The sequence below is a fragment of the Neomonachus schauinslandi genome, chromosome X (genome assembly GCF_002201575.2).
Source record: "Neomonachus schauinslandi chromosome X, ASM220157v2, whole genome shotgun sequence".
Classification (NCBI taxonomy): Eukaryota; Metazoa; Chordata; class Mammalia; order Carnivora; family Phocidae; genus Neomonachus; species Neomonachus schauinslandi.
In genome coordinates, this window is record NC_058419.1 from 98735763 (window position 1) to 98758017 (window position 22255).

At 35.8% G+C, this 22255-nt stretch overlaps 1 protein-coding gene across 1 annotated transcript in view; it reads left to right on the forward strand.

The window, feature by feature from the left end:
• Positions 1-22255, forward strand: part of DMD (dystrophin) — a 2077064-nt gene that overhangs the window by 603605 nt on the left and 1451204 nt on the right. Inside the window, exon 13 of the mRNA XM_021677947.1 lies at positions 13864-13983. Within this exon, the coding sequence (XP_021533622.1) occupies positions 13864-13983 (120 nt within the window). The remainder of the gene's footprint in view (positions 1-13863; positions 13984-22255) is intronic.

Genomic DNA, 22255 nt, shown 5'->3' on the forward strand with positions numbered 1-22255 from the left:
TGCATAAAAAGAAATGGAAGGAATTGGTTTGCTGGCCCAGAGAGTGAGTCCAACTTCTACCTTTAACTGTTTAAACCCACTTCAGGCTATATTATTTTTTTTTATAAAATTAAAATAAGGGAAAAACATAGCTAAGAGAAAGCCTGACAATTGATACTCTTTTGTTACTTGACATAATTATGGGGAGAAAAAAATGATTTAACAAAATCAAACAATTTATAAAGGAGTTGAGTTTATTTATTTATTTTTAAGTTTTTATTTAAATTCCAGTGTAGTTAACAAACAGTGTCATATTAGTTTCAGGTGTACAATATAGTAATTCAACACTTCCATACAACACCACGTGCTCATCACAGCAAGTGCACTTCTTAATTCCCATCACCTATTTCACCCCTCTCCTGACCCACCTCCCCTCTGACAACCATCACTTTGTTCTCTATAGTTGAATTTATTTAAATGGGAAACATATTTTCTTAAAAGTACACACTAAAAGGAGTACATTTTTTGTTGTTATTCTTGCCATGCTTCATAAAACAGAAAAAGACAAATGTTCTTTCTTTAGGTAACTGGGTTCAAACTAAAGCCCGATTTAAGTAGTTACTGATTCACTTTGCCACTTTTCTTCCCAAGAATTGTAGGTGAATGAAAATAAGGAAATTTCTCCTGACAACAAAATACATCAGTAACCTTGGTACTGAAAAAAGCAACTCCACCCAGCTTCATCACCACACTCCTTACCTAAGTTAACATTTAGGGGTTTTAGCTATGTATAGATAGACATTAAATCCCTTACTCATCTTCTTTATTTTTCTGAGAGTTGATTACAGATGACAAAATCAAAGAAGAGACATAGATTTTGTTGCCGGGAATCCATTTAAATTCTGCTCAGGTCAGAGGACTCTGGCTTGTTCTCTCTCTCTCTCTCTCCCTCCCTCTTTCCCTCCTTCTCTCCCTTTCTCTTGCTCTCCTTGGGTTGAAGGACAGAAAAAAAGTTTGCAAATCTTGCAAGTACACCAAGAATATTACAGATACGCTCCTCTGTGTTTCGTAACAAGACCCTTTGGTATCGTCATTTCAACAGCATTTTATTATGAGGCAGGCTAGAGGTACAACCACTGTGAAATGCCATAGAGATAAGTCACTTTTACTGAATCCGCCAATAGGCAAGGTAGAACAATCGATCCTATATTGGTGGTTACTACTCATTGTAGGCAAAGTGTTAACTCTGGCTAACTGGGAGAAGGTCAGTTTGCTGCAAAATTTGGAAAAACCAATCATTCTTCACAGCTATTGCTTTGGGGAGAGAATTTACAGGTTTACTTTAGATCTGAGTCACCCAAAAGTTATTCTCTTGGAATGAATAAATTGAACTTCTCCTTCCCTTTGTGAAGGAACATGTCAGAAATAATTCTGGTTGGTTATATATATATAATATAAATATATATAAAATATATTTATATTAAGAGACAGACTTTATTAGTGATGTTGATAAGGAATGAAAGGATTCCCCTTGAAGGAGTCACAATATTATTGAGGAATAAAGGTCTGTTGTGGGCTTGGATATTCATTAATGGGAAAGAAGTTGGCTATTTGGGAGGGTCTTTTAATCAAAAGGGAAGTATTTGACTGAGGAACATTTTGTCTCAAAGCACAGTCAGCCTGAGATGAAGGTTAAGGCTTAGTGTACTAGCCAAGTTTCCAATTCTTCTGAGAGATTTAGACTTTTGTTATTAGCTACATTGGCTTAGTAACAGCATCAACAAAGTCCTTACCAACAAGTTATTAGAATCTGCAGATATAAATATGACATGTGTGCTACATTCTGACTTGAGTGAATGTTCTAGGTTAAGTACTGATTAATACAAATTAAATGACCTCTTAGAAGCTGAGTCACCTATCCTTTCCTTGAAGCTTAGTTAATCCCAAACATTTGGGTTGCTAAGATTGGGAAATCTCTTCTGGTGACCTTTAAAATGATCTAGATGCTCATGTAATGGGGAGGGTTTAGGTGTGATCCTGCTAAAGGATTTGACATTTCATTTCATCCCATTGCATTCTGTTCCATATCATTGAACAAACACTTACTAAAGCACAATGAGTGCTCTGAAGAATACAGAGACCTACTGTATATGGAATCTTCCTCAGGAAACTCACATGTTAGTACAGCAGATAAAGACATGGAAACCGAGTGACCATTGTACCAGGCAGAATATGACAAATGACTTGAGAATATTAAAAACAGTGACTTGGTTGGGCAAAGGAAATGAGGTGGGAAAAGTGTAGAGTATGTCACTTGCCTAGATCATGTGTTGTGCTATCCTCAGAGCTAGATGAGTACAACCTGATCATGGAGGGTCTTGAACTCAGGCATTTGGAGTCACTTAATGAGTAGTAGGGAGCCATTGTTGATGAGAAATTAAACTGAAGAGTAGTGATTTAGGAAAATCTATCTAAATTTTTTAGGAAGATATATCTTGTAAGATAAATCAGAGCACAGATGAATAGGAGGCCAGAAGTCATGGTAGGAGGATACTGCAGAAAGTATATAGAGCCTGAATGGAGGCAGTGTCAATGAAAATTGTTAACAGGTGTAGGACACATTTCAGAAATCAACAGCAGAACCAGCAGGACTAAATTTAGGAAATTGAGCAAAGGGCTTGAATTAATAGATTGTGAGACTGGGCAATTGGGAAGCAAAGTTGGATTTTGAAAAATAGACAGTACTAAGATAGAAATGCAATAATTGGGAAGGGGAGCAGGATTCTGAAAAGCCAAAGAATGCCATGGGATCAAGTCATGCTTTTAGTGACTAGTTGGCTCTCTTCCATCTTTAGTAGGATTAAAAATACGTTATTAGTTACTGCTTTGAAATTCTATTTTATTTCCTTTGACCCTAATAAGTGATTAATGAATGTTTGATGGCTATGGCGATAAAGATAAACATTATAATCATGAAAAAATACTATGCTACAGCCAGAGAACCAGAGAGACCTCTTCTGTGTTTCTCCACTGCCTAGCCAAGTACTTAGTACGTAACTGATGCTCTGTAATTTTGGGGGGGGCCAGACACTTTATTTTTTTAAGCAGACACTTTAAACAATTCTGACTAGTTTTATCACACATGGAAGCCTCATCATTGCTTCCTTGCAGAGACATGAATCTGACAACTTAAATAAACAAAAAATTATGAGTAGGGACAAGGAAACAACTCATAGATGAAGAAGGAACACGTCTATAAGGCAGCTTACTTGGAGAGATATTATCTCTGGTATCCTCTTACTACCTCTGACATTTGTTCTTTCCTTCTATCCCTGTTTCATTTCCTGTTAAAATTCCTCAATGATTGTAATCCTAGCTAGAATCTTTGTAAATATCACAGAAGATGCCACCAGGAGTCATACCTAGATATGTCCATAAGAATCAAGCTTGTAACCCTCGCTTATGTGGAAAAGGAAATCCATTTGATGGAATCAAATTTTTAGCTGGGTACCTGCCACAGGGTGATCAATTTGTGAGGAATATATGAAGAGTGGACAAGCTGGGCAAACTATACTATCTGTAATCATAAGACTCTATTCTTAAATTTGTGTGCAGAACTGTGGCCTTGTGAGTCACAGTGAACTTAATATAAATTATAAGGACTTTTTGCCCTCTGGCCTCAGTCACAGGCTAAATTAGGTCTGGTTAGCCCTTTTTTAAAACTGGCCTTACAATTTAATCTTTCTTCCAAGATTCTTATTAAGAAAGGAGAGAGAAGGCCTAGAGAAACTGTACTTTCTCTGTTTTTGGATTCCATATAGACCTTACTTGTCCTTCAAGGGGCACAGAATAGGAACAATGGGAGAAAAACATGTATTCTCTCAAGTGGGAGATCCCGTGACAATATCACATATACAGCATGATGACAAATATGTTCCAAGAGAGACTATCCAGATAGGAAAGATTCGTAAGAAAATAGTCAAAACACAGCAAGATGATCAATATGTTCCAAGAGAAAATATCCAGATAGGAAGGATCCATGAGAGAAAAGTTAAAAACAGTCAAAGAAACTAAGCCATGCAGAAAAAAGTCACTTGAACCTTCTACTAATGCTCAAAACCCCATATTAAACACTGTTCTGACTAGCATTTATTGCTAAAATGACCCAGTCTTCACACTGCTTTCAAACAGTAAGAACATATAGGAGGACCTAACTATTGTGTATGTGTGTGTGTATTTTTAAAGCAAGCCTTGTGGTAGTAGTCTTTAAAATGTAATAGGTTGAATTCAAGTGCCACCAGAGGGCTAAAACCTGGAACTCAACTGAGTATACACACATACACATACACTTACACACAACAGTGTAAGTTTCTATTTATGTGCCTTATGTTGTGCAGTTATACAAAACAGACATATCTCTCTTATGCATATTTAAGTGTATTAATATCTCTAATATAGAGGCTGTATATTATAGACACTGCAGCCAGACTGCCTAGGATGAAAACATAGCTCTATCATTTGCAAGGTGAATAACTTGGCAGAAGTTACTTAACCATTTTATGCCTCAGTTTCCCCAAGTATGAAATCAGGACAATGATAATGAGGATATCTGTCTTACAGGGATGATAAAAACATGGGACACATAATTGGATAAAAATCACTTAGAATAATATCTGGTACCTAGAATTATATGAATGACCTTAGCTGTTATTATTGTATAATACATGTCTCCAAGCTAAATAAGACTGATTTGTGTGATAATAACATTCTTTTGATATAAGGAAGGGGCAAGTTAAATTAGAAAAGGACAATATCACTCTTTATATTCGACAGTTTTATATGCATGATGCTCAGTTTTAATTTTTTAAAATCTACTTGAGAAGGCATATAATTTCCCATCAATATGCTATAAACAAGCAGCAGATTACAAGGATAACATTATATACTAGATATGTCATTAATGTAATTAAAATAATAATAATAATAATAATGATAATAAATCCATGCTCATGTTCTCTTAACAAATCAAGTTATTCCAGCTAAGAGATTACTAATTGGTTCATTAAAAATCACTGAGTACTAATTCAGTAACATTACATTGCTCAAAATATCACAGCCTCATTTTCAAGTACATCAGTACATCTACTGAAATATAACTATCTAAGACGCCATAATCTTAGAGACACTAGCTTTATTTTTTTATTCTTAATTTGTCCTATAATGCTTCTTTATTAGAAGTTTCTGGCTCTGGGGAAGGTAAAGAAAAAGAAAAAAAGGAAAACAGATGACTCTATCTCTCACTTAAGGAATTAGTCTCATGTAAAGTATCTGTTTTTCTAAACCAATACCAATTAATTTCAGTTTCCTTGAATAGGTAATAGGTAATGCAACATTAATAATGTAAATGAATTATTTACATATATAAAACATTTTAGAATGTATTTTAGGGGAAAATTTTTCAGAAGAAAGCCACAACAGATATGATAGTATGAATTTTAAGAAAGTAATTTTTCTTGAAAAATATATTCATGTATCTTATAACAAAATGCAAGACTATAAATCCATTCTCATATTCAAAATAAGGTTGAATATGGCACTGTGTCTCTTTCTAAGGAATATAAAACTGGTAACTACAGTATGCTATAATTTTATGTTTAATAGTTCTGTTATGAGCAAAATGATTTCTAGTGGTACAACTGGTAGTACTCTGTTATTTAATGGAACTTCATATGGCAGAGATAATTTATACTGGATAATATTTTAGATTCCATTAACAATTAAAGATCTAGATCATCTAGTGAGAATGAGAAAACTACTAAATTGGATTTTTTGTAAAAAGCTTTATTTATTTATTATTTTATTTATTTATTTGAGAGAGAGAGAGCAGAGGGGAGGGGGAAAGAATCTCAAGCAGACTCCCTGCTGAGTGTGGAGTCCAACTCGGGGCTTGACCTCACCAATCTGAGATCAAGACCTGAGCCGAAACCAAGAGTCAGATGCTTAACCAACTGAGCCACCCAGTTGGTATTTGATATTTTTATATGATGTTCTATAGTTTTGGCACACTAGGAATGTTTAGTAATTAGAAGATATATGATGTGATTATCAAAAGTTTTGGGAATAAATACTGATGCCCAGAGGGACTATTTCCATGGATCTTAGTCTAAGAATTGAATGATAGGGTGATAATGTCAGAAATAGAAGAAAAATCAGCATTTCCTCACCACTTACCAACTCTAAGCATTGTGGTAGCTGATTCTAATGTATTATCTCATTTAAATCCAGTACTAAACCTGTCCTGGAGGGATTGATTGATTGACTGATTGAATGATTTCTCCCTCTCTGTTTTCTTTTTTTAAATATTATGTTCAGTTAGCCAGCATATAATACATCATTAGTTTTTGATGTAGTGCTCAATGATTCATTAGTTGCATATGACATCCAGTGCTCATCACATCACATGCCCTCCTTAGTACCCATCCCCGGGTTTCCCCATCCTCCCATCCCCGTCCCTTCTGTACCCTCAGTTTGTTTCCCAGAGTCCAGAGTCTCTCATGGTTTGTCTCCCTTTCTGATTTCTTCCCCTTCAATTTTCCCTCCCTTCCCCTGTGATCCTTTGCGCTATTCCTTATATTCCACATATGAGTGAAGCCCTATGATAATTGTCTTTCTCTGCTTGACTTATTTCACTCAGCATAATCCCCTCCAGTTCCATCCATTCCGATGCAAATGGTGGGTGTTCATCCTTTCTGATGGCTAAGTAATATTCCATTGTGTTCAATGAGGTTAAGGAGTTGCCTAAAGTAAATTAGATAGTAATCAATAGACTCTGGCTTTTCATCTTGATCTGTCTGCCAAACTCTTTCCCCTCTTTTCCTAGATTCCAAGGAAGTTTGACTCCAGTAGCTATCCTAGAGGCTAGAGCAAATGCAGACAGTAGCAAGGAGATTGGGCAAGTGTGGCACTTGTTTTCCCTGGCTTGGGAATATCTAGATGGAAGAGATGGAAAGACTGCATTGTAAATCCTCAGACTCAGAGTAAGCAATGCGGAAAGAGCACATTGGTGGTAGCTGCAGATGAAATGCTCAGAATTAAAATGGTTAAGGAAATGACTTTTCAATATTAATCCTGTAGCTCTTTCTTTAAAATTAGGGCAAAAGGAACTAGAAAGGGAACATAGAACAAATTAGGCTTATGATAAGAATAACAGTGATGTTTGAGCAGGAGGATAATCAGTAGAATGGAATATCACATTGACATGCATATCACTTCCTCTGTGCCGCGCCTGAAAACTTCCACCTCATCTCTCTCTCCCAATATTCCTATTCTCTTCTTTTTCATTAATTTTTGTCAGGCTAAAAGCATTTTGTAATTATTTATTAGATTTTCTTGGTGTTCACTTTAATTGCTGTTTTCAATGGTGTATCTATAGGCAGGTCGTATGGATGTCTGCATGCATGCATGGATTACAGAGGAAGGAGGAAAAGTATGAGAATTGAGGTCTATTATTTAGTGATTAAGGTCTGTCCTCCTTACCCCATAATATAGCTTTTCTGATCATACTATTTTTTAGCAATGTATGCGATCGCTAGATCAGTTAGTTTAAAACTACTGTTGTTAATCTCATGTAAATAATTTGGAAGTTAAAGTCTTACTTCTGGATTTTGTGATGAGCACAGGGTGTTATACGTAACTAATGAATCGTTGAACACTACATCAAAAACTAATGATGTACTATACAGTGGCTAACTGAACATAATAAAAAAATAAAGTCTATTTTGTCTTATAAAAATAAAATTAAAATAAAATTCATTTTATATTTTTCTAAATCCTAAATATTGGCTGTAACCTCAGTCCTTCATTCCTGGATTTCCAAAAGCACACCCTTTCTGTACTTATGATACCTATTAGAGGATGATAGACAGCAGGAATTAGATGAGGCAAATGAGGTGACTATTGGCTTCTTGCAGTAGGGTTTGAAGTCTTTGTTCTGAATGTGCCTAAATGTGAGATTTTAGTACTAACTAGCTGTTAATGTTTAGTGAGTTCATACTGTGTGCCAGGCAATGTGGTAAGCAATTATATTGTATTCATGATTTCCAACCACCTAAAGAAACAGGTGCTCTTATTATCCCAATTTTGAAAATTAGTAATCTGAGGCTTGGTGTGATTGAAAACTTTCTCAAGGTCACATAGCTGATTGGCAATGCAACCAAAAATCAAACCCAGGAAATCTGGCTCCAGATCCCACACCTTTAAACATGCATATATTTTTATTAGTCTGTCATCCATACCATACCCTATTCTACTTATACTCCAAACAAGGCAGGATACATTAATTATCAACTCTCTTTTTAAAACAATTTTTCATATTTCTTGAACCCTCATTTTGCACTTGGGAAGCTTTAGGTGGGAAGCTTTAGGTTTTTAAAATCTTTCAGATGTCTTTGAACATCTTTCAGATATCATTGAAATGGTCTTTAGAGCCCCCTTTTGGTAGCTTAGGAGTTGGATGAAACATAAACATTTATTTCTTTTTATTTCTTTTTTTTTTTTTTAAGATTTTATTTATTTGACATAGAGAGACACGGTGAGAGAGGGAACACAAGCAGGGGGAGTGGGAGAGGGAGAAGCAGGCTTCCTGCTGAGCAGGAGCCTGATGCGGGGCTTGATCCCAGGACCCTGGGATCAGGACCTGAGCCGAAGGCAGACATTAATGACTGAGCCACCCAGGCACCCCTTAAACATTTATTTCTAATAAAAAGGTAAAAAACAGTGGGTTCTGATATAAAGACTAATATAACTATACAATCACATTTAGTAAGTGGATATCAAAATAAAAGGTCTTCTAGGAAGACCTGTTGAGGTAGCTTTTTAAAAATATCCCGCAAATGTACAACAAAATTACATACTGTATATAGATCCTCCTGAAGAACTAGACTGTACTGTGACCAGTCGGGCTTAGTAAAGTGAATATTGAACTGAAAATAAAATGGCAAATCACTTCCAGATCATTTCATTTAGGGAAGCAGGAGATACAGAGCCTAGACCAGTGTAGAGCTGATGGAAGGAAGGAAATAAGAATGGCCATAAGAGAAAAGGTGAAGAGAAAGATAAATTGCCTACCTTCTCATAATTTCTTAAGAAATCATAAAATTTTCTGATTTGGCCAGGATGTTTTTATTTGAAAATAAAATCAATTCATATCCAGATGTATTGCATTAGCTAATTGTCCATAAGTGTCTAGGGATTTTTTTTGTTGTTGTTCCTGAGATGGATTTTTTTTTAAATACTACTTTCGTAGGTGTTGGTCTTATCCCATGTTTCTAGAAACTCTTCTAATTTCTTAAGATTTTTTGCAAATTTTATATTTAATACAAGTTTTGTTCTCATCAGCCTTTCTTTTTGTGTACATTTTCTTAGGCTAAACTAAAAAGCTGCAAATTACTTAAATTTAATATTTTATTAAACATCTTTTAATTATATTAATTTAAAGTAATATGTGGGAGGCAGCAGATGGTCTTAGAATCCATGCAATAGCCCGTGATCTGTGTTGTTTCTAGTTATGTGTGTGTGTGTGTACGTGTGTATGTGCACATGTCCACATGCGTGGACTTGATGTTGGCAATTTTATGTTGGTTGATCATTCAAGTAGAAGGAGTAATGAAATAGACTATGCACATAGGTAGCCACTGCCCTTTCCTATTCCATGTTACTGAGTATATACTATGGCCAAAGGAAATATTGTAGAGCCTCCTAGGGAGATTGTGAGAGACCCAACCTTGTTTTTGTGTTCTCTTTCTCTATGTTTTTATTAATTGTTCTTCTTCACCTCTGCACATCAACTCTAGTAATTCCCTAGCCTTATGTATTTCCATTCCTTTATTTTCCAAGCATTATTTCACCTGTGTGCTAATAAAGAGTTAAATCACTTAAGTTGGAGTAAACACCAAAGTGACTCTTCTTCAGTGATCATTCTAAGCCAGTTTTTGAAAAACAACTTGACATGGGTCAGGGGAAGAAGGATTCATTACTACTGATGACATTTGAAGGGAATAGAATTAAAGTCATATTTAAATCATAAATTGTGAATAGGTACTAAGGGAATAACAAATTTGGTCAGGACCTTTAACTACAGAATAATTTATAAGAAATAGAATTATTTACAGAGGTCTAACAAAATCTGTTTGTCAAATCTAAGCATTTTTAATGTTAAATTTCACTGTTGGCCTTTTCTCTTGTCATAAGGAAAAAAAAAAAGATTGTTAGTTGACATTAGAGAACAAACATTGCTGACATTTGTATCTATCTAATAATGGTATAGAAATGTAATTAGGAGCCTGAAAATTTTTTTTCATCTGGTAAGTGTAACAAATGCATTACTTGTATAAAAATAATGGCAAGAAATATGTAATAAAATACTTAACATGTACTTGTGTGTGTGTAAGTAATTTATATGCTTTTAATCAAGAAAAATATACTTTAACAATCATATTACAGCATTTCAATTTGAAGATATTATTTCCTGATAGGTAAAAATGTTAGCATACTTCTCTGGGGATATATCTATATTTAGAATAATTTGGCTCATAATTTCAGGATTAATTAGCAATTCTACTGTAAATCTCTATTGTATAAATCCAGCTAAGAGAAATTCAAATCCATAAGAAGTAAATATTTAATTAAAATTCATTTTAAAATAGCTTTAAAAAATTGTAATGTATTTTAAAAATTAGTAGTCTTGAGAATTTGTGTTTTCTCGAAGAGGGAAGCAGGAAGGCATAGTTTCTACCAATGATCCAGGCCCTTATTCATGGATATGTAAGTGGGCAGAGAAATTTAACTTTTTAATCCCACCTCTCTGTATGTGACATTTTTGCTACTTCTAAGAATCAACTTTTTAAAAAAATGAATTATAGACATTGGTATTTTATAGTCGTTTGTCTTTTGATGATACTGGGGGCATTAGCAAATACTGTGGTATGCATTCTATTTATTTTCAGAGGGAAGGTCTGGGGAAATAGGAAATATGATTATAATGTTTCAGTGGCTTCTGTTTTGAGGCTATGGAGTGTGCTCAGAAAAGTTAAGTTTAACCCTTTCTGTTTTAATCCCTGATTATGAGTAAAAGAAGAGGTATAATTTGAAAAAATCATAGAAGGGAAAAAGAAATACTGGAAATAACTTAAATCAAATAGTATATGCTAATCTCCTCTGGTGCTATGCACTCTTCAAGAATTTGAGGCACTGTGGAATGCCTTTCCCATGTTCCTTTGTTTCCCTTTACTCACTATAAATCCTGATAGGTCTTATGTTTGATTTTGAAGCTATCAACCCACAACTAACTTTAGTGGTTCTTTGTGTTAGCACTCCTGCAAAAGCATAAAATTTAAACCTGATAAATATGGCAAGAATATAATTTCTAATTATAAAGCAACTAGATAAGCAAAACAAAATCAGAAATCTAAGTGCTGGAAAAAATAAATAGTACATTTGATCACATATGCTTTAGAAAGACTGAACCCGAGTTTAAAATTAGTACTTCACTGATCAAATGATGATTTTCTCAAGTTCCTTTATTAAAATATATTAAAATAGTGAAAACAATAGTTTAGATATAAAAATGTGAACAGTATAGCATTATTTCCTAGTTGTTTTTAATACATGTAATTGTATATGCTCTCATACTTGAATGGTAGGGAGAAAGAATTTGGCCAAATTAAGGAAACGAACTTATGGCCACCAAAATATTATTTTAATTATTTTACAATTTCTGGCTGACACATTTGAAATGCTCCCAGTCCTGCCTTATATAACTCAGAAAACACAGACTCAACATGACTTTCAAGGACAACTCTGAATGTTAATGTTTCCATTTTCGGCCTCATGGCAGAAAGAGTTTTATTACCCAGTGTACACTCTGGAATGTCAAAGCCGTGATAGGCAGTATAGACTCCACACACAAAATAAATGCATAGTCATTTTATTCTAAATCGCTTCACTTGAAAATATGGCATGAAAATCTAGAGAGAGGAACTAAAAGTAAGTGATTTTATAGTGCTCTAAAATATTGAGACTCAAAGAATAAAAGTCCTGGGATAAAAATGCTCATGTGTTTGAGTTTGTGCTGTGACCGATACCAAATAAGTTCGCTTACATCTACCACAGGGCTTGCATAACTAAGAGCCGGTCTGACAGGTACCAAACATCATTGTTTCACAGGCAAGGACTGCAGATTTTCCAGGAATTAACAGACCTTGTCCCAAACCTACTTCTCCATTCTTATATTATATAATAAAGCGTTCCAGGGAGCAAACTAGCTGATTAGACATTTTGCATACCCATATAGGGATTTTCTAATCACAATGAGGGTAGTGTGATAAGGTCTTGGGGGAACTGGAGCTCCCAGGCAAGATGTCTCAGTTCTAGAGCATCCTTCTCTGTTACTCCTTCTCTATTTATCACTCTTTTTACCCTTTTTATCTTTGCAAGAAAGTTGTATACTATGATTTTTAAAAGATTGGACTACTGTTTTATGGTTGTATGTGATGTAAGTGTAGTTATAATTACAGTTTTTAAAAAGCAAATCCCTCCTATTAGATTGTAATCTTTATCCAAACTCATCTGTACATTTGCCCTTACCCCTCCACCTGGCACCGTTTATTCAGCAGCAGTTTATTGATCTTCAGTCACTTGGAATATGTAGTGAGGACACGGGACATCTCTGTTCTAGTTGACCTTATATTCCAGTAAGTTATACAAACAATACATGACTAAACCAATATATAAGAAAATACTGAGTAGTGAAAATATTATCTTAAAAAAATTATAGAGATTGAGAGTAATTGAGAAAGAAATTTAGACAGCATCTTCATGAAAAAGCCCTTCTGGGTAACTGACACTTAAAATGAGTCTTGAACAATACGAAAGAGATATTATTTAGAGATATGGAGGAAGAACACTTCAAGCAAAGCAAACAGCTTGACAGATTGTGGGGGAGAAAACAAGTGTGGCCGAAACATAGTATCAGAGGGCAAGAATTGTAGGCAATTAGATTTGAGAGGTGGACAGGTACTAGATGTTATAAGGATTTCTGGGAAAGAATTTGTATTTTCGTTTTTTAAATTTTTTTTTTCGTATTTTCCTTCTTATTGTGATGTGACTCCATTGGCTTTTATACAGAGGAATGACATCTGATTTGTAGTTGAGCAGAGGAGAAGGAACCAGCAAAGGAGTTCAAATGCAGTGCTTAGCAAGGTGGGGGGCATCATCAGGAAAGGGTGGTATGTGAAGCTCAAGAGAAGAGAATGAATGAAGAATGGATGTGGGGACCTGGAGCTTGATGGCAACCTTTACAAGAGATGTTTCAAAGGGGTAGTTGGCAAAGAAAATAGTAGGGTAAGGAAATGGCAAGAGTAAGGGTAGAAAACAATATTTTTCAGTGAAGAGGAACAAATAATAAAGCAGTAGCAGGAAGGGTTCGTGGGGTCAAGAGAGTTTGTCTTGTTACAGTTGATCATGGTGAGTTTCAGTGGAGAAGGAGATGCTGAAGATGCCCGAGACAGCAGGTAATTATAGGAGAAAAATCCTTGAAAATGTGAGAAGAGGTGGTATAAGGTGTAGCACATTCTACCATAATTTTCTCAACAGATCCTCCCTCTGTGTACTTCCAAGTTCAGTTAACAGTAGAAATGTGCTAAGTTGGCTGAGAACCACAGCAGAAAATTTGCTTGGAATGGTTCTGGTTTAATAAAAAAGTTTCATTACCCAAAACATGACAGAAATTAAATCCCACATATTTGGAAAGAAATGATTTTTTTGGCATTCAGTTCAGGAGATTATTATTTTAATTGCTTTTAATTTTTTTTTTTTTTTATCTTTCAGGTGCTTCAAGAAGACTTAGAACAGGAACAAGTCAGGGTCAATTCTCTCACTCACATGGTGGTGGTAGTCGATGAATCTAGTGGAGACCATGCAACTGCTGCCTTGGAAGAACAACTGAAGGTCAGATTATTTTCTTTAATACACTGTGTCATTCAAAATAATTAATTGCAATTCAGAAAAAATTTAGAAAATGTATAATGTAATTTGTATATTGCAAATATTTACAATGCAGTATATTTATTTAAACTAAGTCAAATTATGTCCCATTTGTGCACATTTCCCTTTCACTAACTATCCACTGTTTGTTCACACTAGCTTCCTGGCCTTTGGGGAAATATATGAATGCAGATCTGTTTTTTTTTTAATTACAGTTGAATAACATGTATTAGAGAACTGGTCAGAGGAATATTGTTTATATCTTCTTAAAACCTACAGTTAAAGAGAGGACAAAGGTAGAAAGAAAAAAAAAACACTCAAAAGGGATCACATTCAGTCAAATTGTGAGAAATCAAACACCTTCATATTTTTTTCCTGGACAACTTCAGTTATAGTCTTGATGAGGACATAGCAGGATATATAAGTTTTGTTGGAGAAGATACTCAGCGTTTCAAGCCCTCATTCAACCTGAGTCATAGTAATTATATCCTTGGAAAACATAACCAGCACCTATTAACAAAGAGTAAGGTGGGTATTTTCATATTTTTATCTTTTCTTCCTAATTGGGAACAACATTTTACTGTAAAAATATTGAAAACATTTTCAACAAAACGTATGTACATACACCAAAACATCAACATTAAGGAAAAATACAACTTACTGTTCTGAATGTGATGCACACACACACACACACACACAACTACAGGTTATACTTGAGGCATTCACTTTACCCATGACATGCCTACCTTTTCTTTGTGATTGTTAGGGGCCAATAGTCTGACATGTCTAAGGATCCACTCAATGTGGGTTTAAATAGCTTTATCAGCACAAGGTTGTTCTAAACATAGTTACTCTTACCCAACCTATAACACAGTTTCTTAAAGCCTTATCTCTGTTTCCTTCTTTCTTTGTGTGAATTGTGTTTTTTTATCCCGGTAAAATGTCATTTCCTCAGGTTACTGCTTTAAACTTCCAGTCTTTAACAATGGTATCTTCTTCTCTATCATTAAATGACAAAAAGAAAATTCTTGAACTGCTACAACTGAGCATTTAACATATATTAGTCACCCATGTTCATTGCTTATGATTCAATGAAATTATAGGGATTACAGATATAAAAAGGCTTTTGGCACCTGTTATTATAATATATCATCACATATATGATCAGATGCATTGCACACATGCATACTTGTGACCAGCTAAAGGACTGTACTGATAGACCACTGCTACGACCATTTGAAAGGTTTCTGTAGTTCTCATAAAATAGTGTTGTAGCTAATTATAGATGGGTAAAAATCTAATACTCAGCATTCCTCAGAAGTTTTCAGAAAAGGTAAAAAAAGGCTAGGGGGCAGAAGTTGGGAGGGTGACTGGTTAAAAAAAAAATCAAGGCCGACATTTTTCTAAGTCATAGACTATTTCTAGCTAACATGACAACTGAGAAACATCCACTTTGGTATTACCAGACCTAATACAACTAGCTTTAGAATGTAATCATTCCGGGGTGATGTCTGTGGGGCTAAGCCACCTTGAAAAACAGTCTATAGTACTCATAGATCGTGACTGGGTTAGAGCTTACTTAGGATAAATTAAGAGTTGTGGCCCTAAGCTTTTCTGTATTTATTATCTTACTTGCTTTCATTTTTGCCTTATTTTCTGTCTTTATTTCATTGGCTCAAAGATATCTACTAAGATAGCTGTGCGTGTATTGGCTTCTAAATCATACAGACTCCATCTGCATTTGTCCATGATTGCCTCACTATTAATTAGTGTTGACTACTACCTCCTAGCTTTCTCTTTTCCCTGCAACCCCCTTTTCCCCTTTGATACCCTCATTTCCCTCTACATACCTCCTTACTGTGACCTGACTTTTATATAATCTAGACTAGTGTCTAAAAGGGCAGGGTTAGAAGGAATTCTTTGGAGAGAACACCCTGCCTTGAACATTTCTTTCTTCTCATCCCATGACTTTTCCCTGTCTTAGAGGAATCCATGCTTGAATTCTATGCCTTATTTGACCATTGGTTTGAATTGGTTTGAATTGCTCTGGAATGCTGGGCTCTCATCTGACCTTGACATTTTGGTGATTCTTTCTTAGGTTCTTTGCAAATGATATAATCTAATCTTAACCTAGTTGGATTTTTAAAAGGAAGGGGAAGAGAAAGAGAAGTTGGCAGAGAAGGAGGAGGAGAAGAGAAATAATAAAGGATAAAAAGAGAGATAAACAAATACATTAGAGGAGTCACTTTAACAGCAGCACAAGTATTCTCTGCATATAATAAGAATTCCATGTGTGCTTCAGAAACCACAAACTATTACTATGTCTGATACTGGGCCCAGAGGAATTCTGTTAGAATAGGAAGAATTTTAGGAAAGAAAAACAAGTATATGGACTCCACACAAAGGACAAAACTGAAACAAAAACAAAAACAAATACAAAACTGGCATGGATCTGAGAAGGATCCTCGAGGGCTTTTGTTGGAGCTAGGTCTGGTCGTCCATAGCTTATTCCCCTCGACTTGTTAGTCTTGAATATTTATCCCACTCCTTTTTCCACCATCACAGTGCCTTAATCTGTTTTGCTCCATTGTGCTGAGGCACCATCCAGAGCCCCCGCATGGATACCCAGTGGTCTTTAGTCAAGAGATGAAGATGGGGCAAACTAGAAAGGGAAGTCCTTGATTTAGTACAGTAAGAGAGGGATGTGTTCTTATCATCTGGAGTTAAAACTCTGAAAATACTCCTCATAGAATATTTTTATGTGTATTGACTTAATTCTATGAACTTTATTATAAGTTAGATTTTCTCTAACTTTCTTTTAAAGATTTTATTGATTTATTTGACAGAGAGAGAGAGTGAACACAAGCAGGAAAAGTGGCAGACAGAGGGAGAGGGAGAAGCAGGCTCCCAGCGGGGAGCCTGATGCGTGGCTGGGATCATGACCTGAGCTGAAGGCAGATGCTTAACTGACTAAGCCACCCAGGCACCCCATTTTTCTCTAACTTTTTAAAAAGACTTTTAGAAGCCTTTCTGTTAAAAGGTTTGAAGAAAAACAAAGTTAGGTCAGAACATATGCTTAGGGATTCTAAAAGATAGCATGGCTTATGAAGGATAGTATTCTGAAAAGTACAATCTATTGTAAATTAATTTGATTCTCTCTCAGAGGTTCAACTTGTCCCTCAGCAGTGTCACCACAGGTCATAAACTTGTCCTTAACTTTAACGGTTTCTAGGATGTCAATGCACAGAGAGTCTGATTTGTAAGCAATGATGCCAGTTAACTGATTTTATTGAGAAATAGCTTGGCTAAATAACTGAGATTAGTAATTTATGTAGAGTATTCAGTCCTGGAGGACATTATCATATCTCTTTCTGAGAATCTGCCTTGTGTTTTTCATTTTTTCAGTGAATACTTGCTATGTTCTTATTATGTCCCAAGGATTGTGCTGGGTAACAGAGGTAAAACAGTGAACAAAAAGAGAATTTGTCATTACTTTCCTGGGTCAGGAGTGAGTAATCTGTGAGCCTGCTGCCTTCCTTGGAAACTAGAAACAATGGTAGCCATTTCTCAGGCTCCCTCTTTGAAATCAAATGCTAATTCCTTTCATCCATGGTCACCATGGTAGGCATGGTAGGCATGATGAAAATGAGCAAATATTTAAGAACGGACAGAACTTATTTCTATGAAGGAAAGAAACAAGGTTTTGTGACAACACACTAATAAGACGTCAACTGAAATTTGAGGGCAAAAGATGATTTCCTAGGAAAGTATTTAAGCTAGGGTCTAAAGGATATGTTGAAGGGAACTGTATAAAGGGCGTGTAAAGGAGATGGGTGGGGGTGGGTAGTTTCCAGGAAGGGGAAATAGTAGATCAAGTGAACAAAGCATCCTCAGGGAACTGAAAAGGGCAAATTTGGCTACAGCTTTGAGGTTCAGAAGAGTGGTGTTAGAGGAGACTTGGCAGATAGAAGGGGCTTACCCAAATTACCAATTCTAATTCTTACCACACAAGAATTAGAAGTGGTGTGTGATGCTCAACTCTACCAAAATTCAATCAACAAAAGTGTACTGAGCAGCAGCTCTCTGCCTGGATGACAGCTGGGACTACAGCGGCAAGAAGCAGGGGCAACAGTCATGGCACCTGCCCTTCTGGACCTGCACTAATCAAGTGCAATGAAAGGTACAATTATGGCCATGATGAATTCAGTGGGACAAAAATAGACATTGCTGGATGACCTATCTTGCTCTAGAAGGCCAGGAAAGTAGAGGTTAATTAGGCAATAGTAAAGGGTAGGAAGGTGTTCTGTACAGAAGCACAGCATTTATTCATTCAACAAATATGTCTTGCATGCCTTCTCAGTGCCAGCCAAGTCTAAGCTTTGAGGTTAAGCATAGGCAAAGCATACATGATTTCTCTATGAAGCTTACATTCTAAGCACACATCATAATAAATAAGCAAGTTTTATACTATGAGTAAGGTGATAAGAACTGTAAAGAAAAGACTGGGGAGGGGAGCGCTTTTACCTGGAGTGGTCAGGGGATGCTTCCTTGAGAAGGTGGCATTTAAGTAATAACTCAGACAAAGTAAGGGAGGTGTTTGGAAGGTGCGCAGGTCCTATGGGGCCTTTTGTATTTGAAAAACTGAAGAAAGACTATAAATGAAACATAAAGAACACCTATTGTTCTAGGGAGATAGTTGTTTCTAATAAAAAAGAACCAGAAACAGGCATCTAGTTTTAGAGGTTGTTCTAGTGAAAACACCTTCCGGAGAAAAGGCAGAGCTATTGAAGTTCCATTTGTAGATATGTTCTTCTATACACTTGAACACTTGAGAGCCCAACTAGATGTATTAAAGTTGTCTAAGGCCCGGACCGAGGAGATTTCTGGCATATAAAAGGCATTTGGACTATATTGCTAAATGACCTTAATCTTTTTTTTTTTTTTTTACTAATAACAACCTAATTACCATTTTTTTCTTTTCTTTTCTTTTGTTATGTTATGTTATGTTAGTCCCCACACAGTACATCATTAGTTTTTGATGTAGTGATCCATGATTCATTGTTTGCGTATAACACCAGTGCTCCATGCAATACGTGCCCTCCTTAATACCCATCATCAGGCTAACCCATCCCCCCCACCTGCCTCCCCTCTAGAACCCTCAGTTTGTTTCTCAGAGTCCACAGTCTCTCATGGTTCATCTCCCCCTCCGATTTCCCTCCCTTCATTTTTACCTTCCTTCTCCTAATGTCCTCCATGCTATTCCTTATGTTCCACATATGAGTGAAACCATATGATAACTGACTTTCTCTGCTTGACTTATTTCACTTGGGATAATCTCCTCCAGTCCCATCCATGTTGATGTAAAAGTTGGCTACTCATCCTTTCTGATGGCTGAGTAATATTCCATTGTATATATGGGCCACATCTTCTTTATCCATTCATCTGTTGAAGGGCATCTCAGCTCCTTCCACAGTTTGGCTATTGTGGACATCGCTGCTATGAACATTGGGGTGCATATGACCCTTCTTTTCACTACATCTGTGCCTTTGGTGTAAATACCTGGTAATGCAATTGCTGGGAAATGACCTTAATCTTAAAGTTAGTGTCTACTATTATGGAGAAATAAAGGTATATCAAAAGAATGTATACAGACAAGCATCCTCTTCTGAAGAAGAATAACCTGGAAAAAACAATTTTAGAACAGAATATTAAATATATGCATGTTCAGTTTCTCACTCCTCTGATGAAGTTAATAAACTTGTTTACTGGAGGAGATTATGCTAAGTGAAATAAGTCAAGCAGAGAAAGTCAATTATCATATGGTTTCACTTATTTGTGGAACATAAGGAATAACATGGAGGATATTAGGAGAAGGAAGGGAAAAATGGGGGGGGGGAATTGGAGGGAGAGGTGAACCATGAGAGACTATGGACTCTGAGAAACAAACAGGGTTTTAGAGGGGAGGGGGGAAGGGGGACTGGTTAGCCTGGTGATGGGTATTAAGGAGGGCACCCACTGCATGGAGCACTGGGTGTTATATGAAAACAATGGATCATGGATCACCACATCAAAAACCAATGATGTATTGTATGGTGACTAACATAACATAATAAAATTAAAAAAAATAAAAATAAAAAAAATAAAGATTTTTGAAGATAAGAAAGGTCTCTAAGAACTAACATACATTCACTAAAATCAAGACATGAAAACTAACTTTATATCAGATGACATTAAAATAGCTCGTACAAATATTATGTGGCATTATTAAGACAGATTCTTTGGTGGATTTATTAAGTTCAATGATCTGATGGAGTGGCATGCATACAAAGTATTTTGATTTACTTAAAATATTTTGTAAAGCCTTCCATGGCATGTCTATGGATAAGGTGAGCCTTCTTATCCCTCTATGGGCTGGTGGAGAACGTTTGTGTTTTAATATATTCTTTCCTGGTACCTGATTTATGTGGCAGAGAATTGGACTGAAAATGATTGGATTCCTTTATTCACCCTACAGTGTCAGAAAATTTGGGAGAAAGAAGCCATTTGAGGATTTAGCTGGGACACTGTGTACCTTTTGCCTGAATAGGAGGGGTTAATGGATGATTCCCTCTCCCACATGACTTTAGATTTATAAGAATGTCGTATAAAGTTAGAATGTCACATTCAAATGTCATATACTTGTCTTTCATGTTTTAACTCAGGAAGGGTATGTTTATTTGAAATTTTGCTGCTTGTAAAAAGTAATATCTTTAAATCAATTAAGTTTTTGATGAGGAAGGTCTGATTTCCCATCCATACATGAAAATGTAAATACATGTATATAACTGTACACAAATGTATATATGTATATATATTTACATTTATGTACATTTACATTTTCTCTAATGAATGGATATATATGTGTATATGATTAATAGTAAATGAAAGCAAATGATATAGATTCTTAGTAAATTAATGCAATCCTGGACATGATGTAGTGTCTAGATTACGAGGACCAATAATTAGATTCTGTGTTGGTTTGAATACACTTTGTATTTTAGCATTTTAGCCAGATTTTAACAGGATGGTGGCATGTAAAGAATGTTTACAGAAGCAGGGATTCTTTAATTTCAAGAAAAACCTACGCAGAGATAAGGGACATGTATTGTCTTGTAGAAAGAGGAAGGCTTTTCTCTCTTTCTTCAGAAGATTGTATCAAAAATAAGCTGAAGCTGATAAGCCTGGATAGCCTCTGCCCAGATTTCTTTCCTGAGCCCAATTTATTCTATCCCGTGTTCTTCTGGATATATCGAACTTGAAGTCCAAAATGCATCTCAGGCTCAACAAGGTGAAACTTAACTCCTTGTGCCCTACTTCCTTCTAAACTCGCTTCCTTTGCTGACTTCCCCATTTTTGTTACTACGCAGCCATTCACCATGACACCTGTAACAGAAACCTGGAATCATTCCCAACTCCTCCCTTTCCTTTCCCTGTGAGCCCTCTGCATGTCATCAGTCACAGAATTTGTTCATTGTCTCTCATATTCATTGTTTCATCTTTGTTCCTGTCCCGATTTACTCTAGGTAAAGTCCTTGCCTGAACTTTTACCTCTCTTTCATCCAATTTCTGCATTAAAGTCGGTGTGAGCTCTCAAAAGCCGTTTATTACAGTTTCTCCTCTGCTTAAAATCCTTAGTTGCTTTCCATTCTCTACAGAGTCTGATCACTTAGGCCTGCAAAGATTTTTATTGCCTGACCCCTACCTGTCTCTCAATACGTGTCTTCTCTTAGCTCCCACATATCCCCTAACCTATGTTCTATTTCTATAAGCCATTTCTGATACTATGTCACTGTCTTTGTATATGCTATTCCTGTTACTCAGAATAGTCATGTTTGTCGTCTGCTTTGAAAACTACTTTATGTAGAAAACTCAGTTCAATTTTTTTTCTCCGTAAGGCTGTTATTTCTACATGACAACTCCCTTTTTGAGCCACTTCATATCATAATTATGTCTCTGTTGTTTGGAAGGAAAATAGTCTGCTAAAAGGTAGCTGGTCAGAAAGGCTCTAATGTCCTCTTCTCTATCATGGCTTGAAAATGGGGAATGCAATTAAAAGTACTTATAGTATATACCTTTGGGATAATTTGGGGAGGGAAAAAGTCTAGGGAATGTTAAAGACTGTAGAACTGAGAAATAGAGATTATTTATGAAGAAGAATATGGATGAAAATATTTTTTATGTTTCTCTCTAGTTCCTA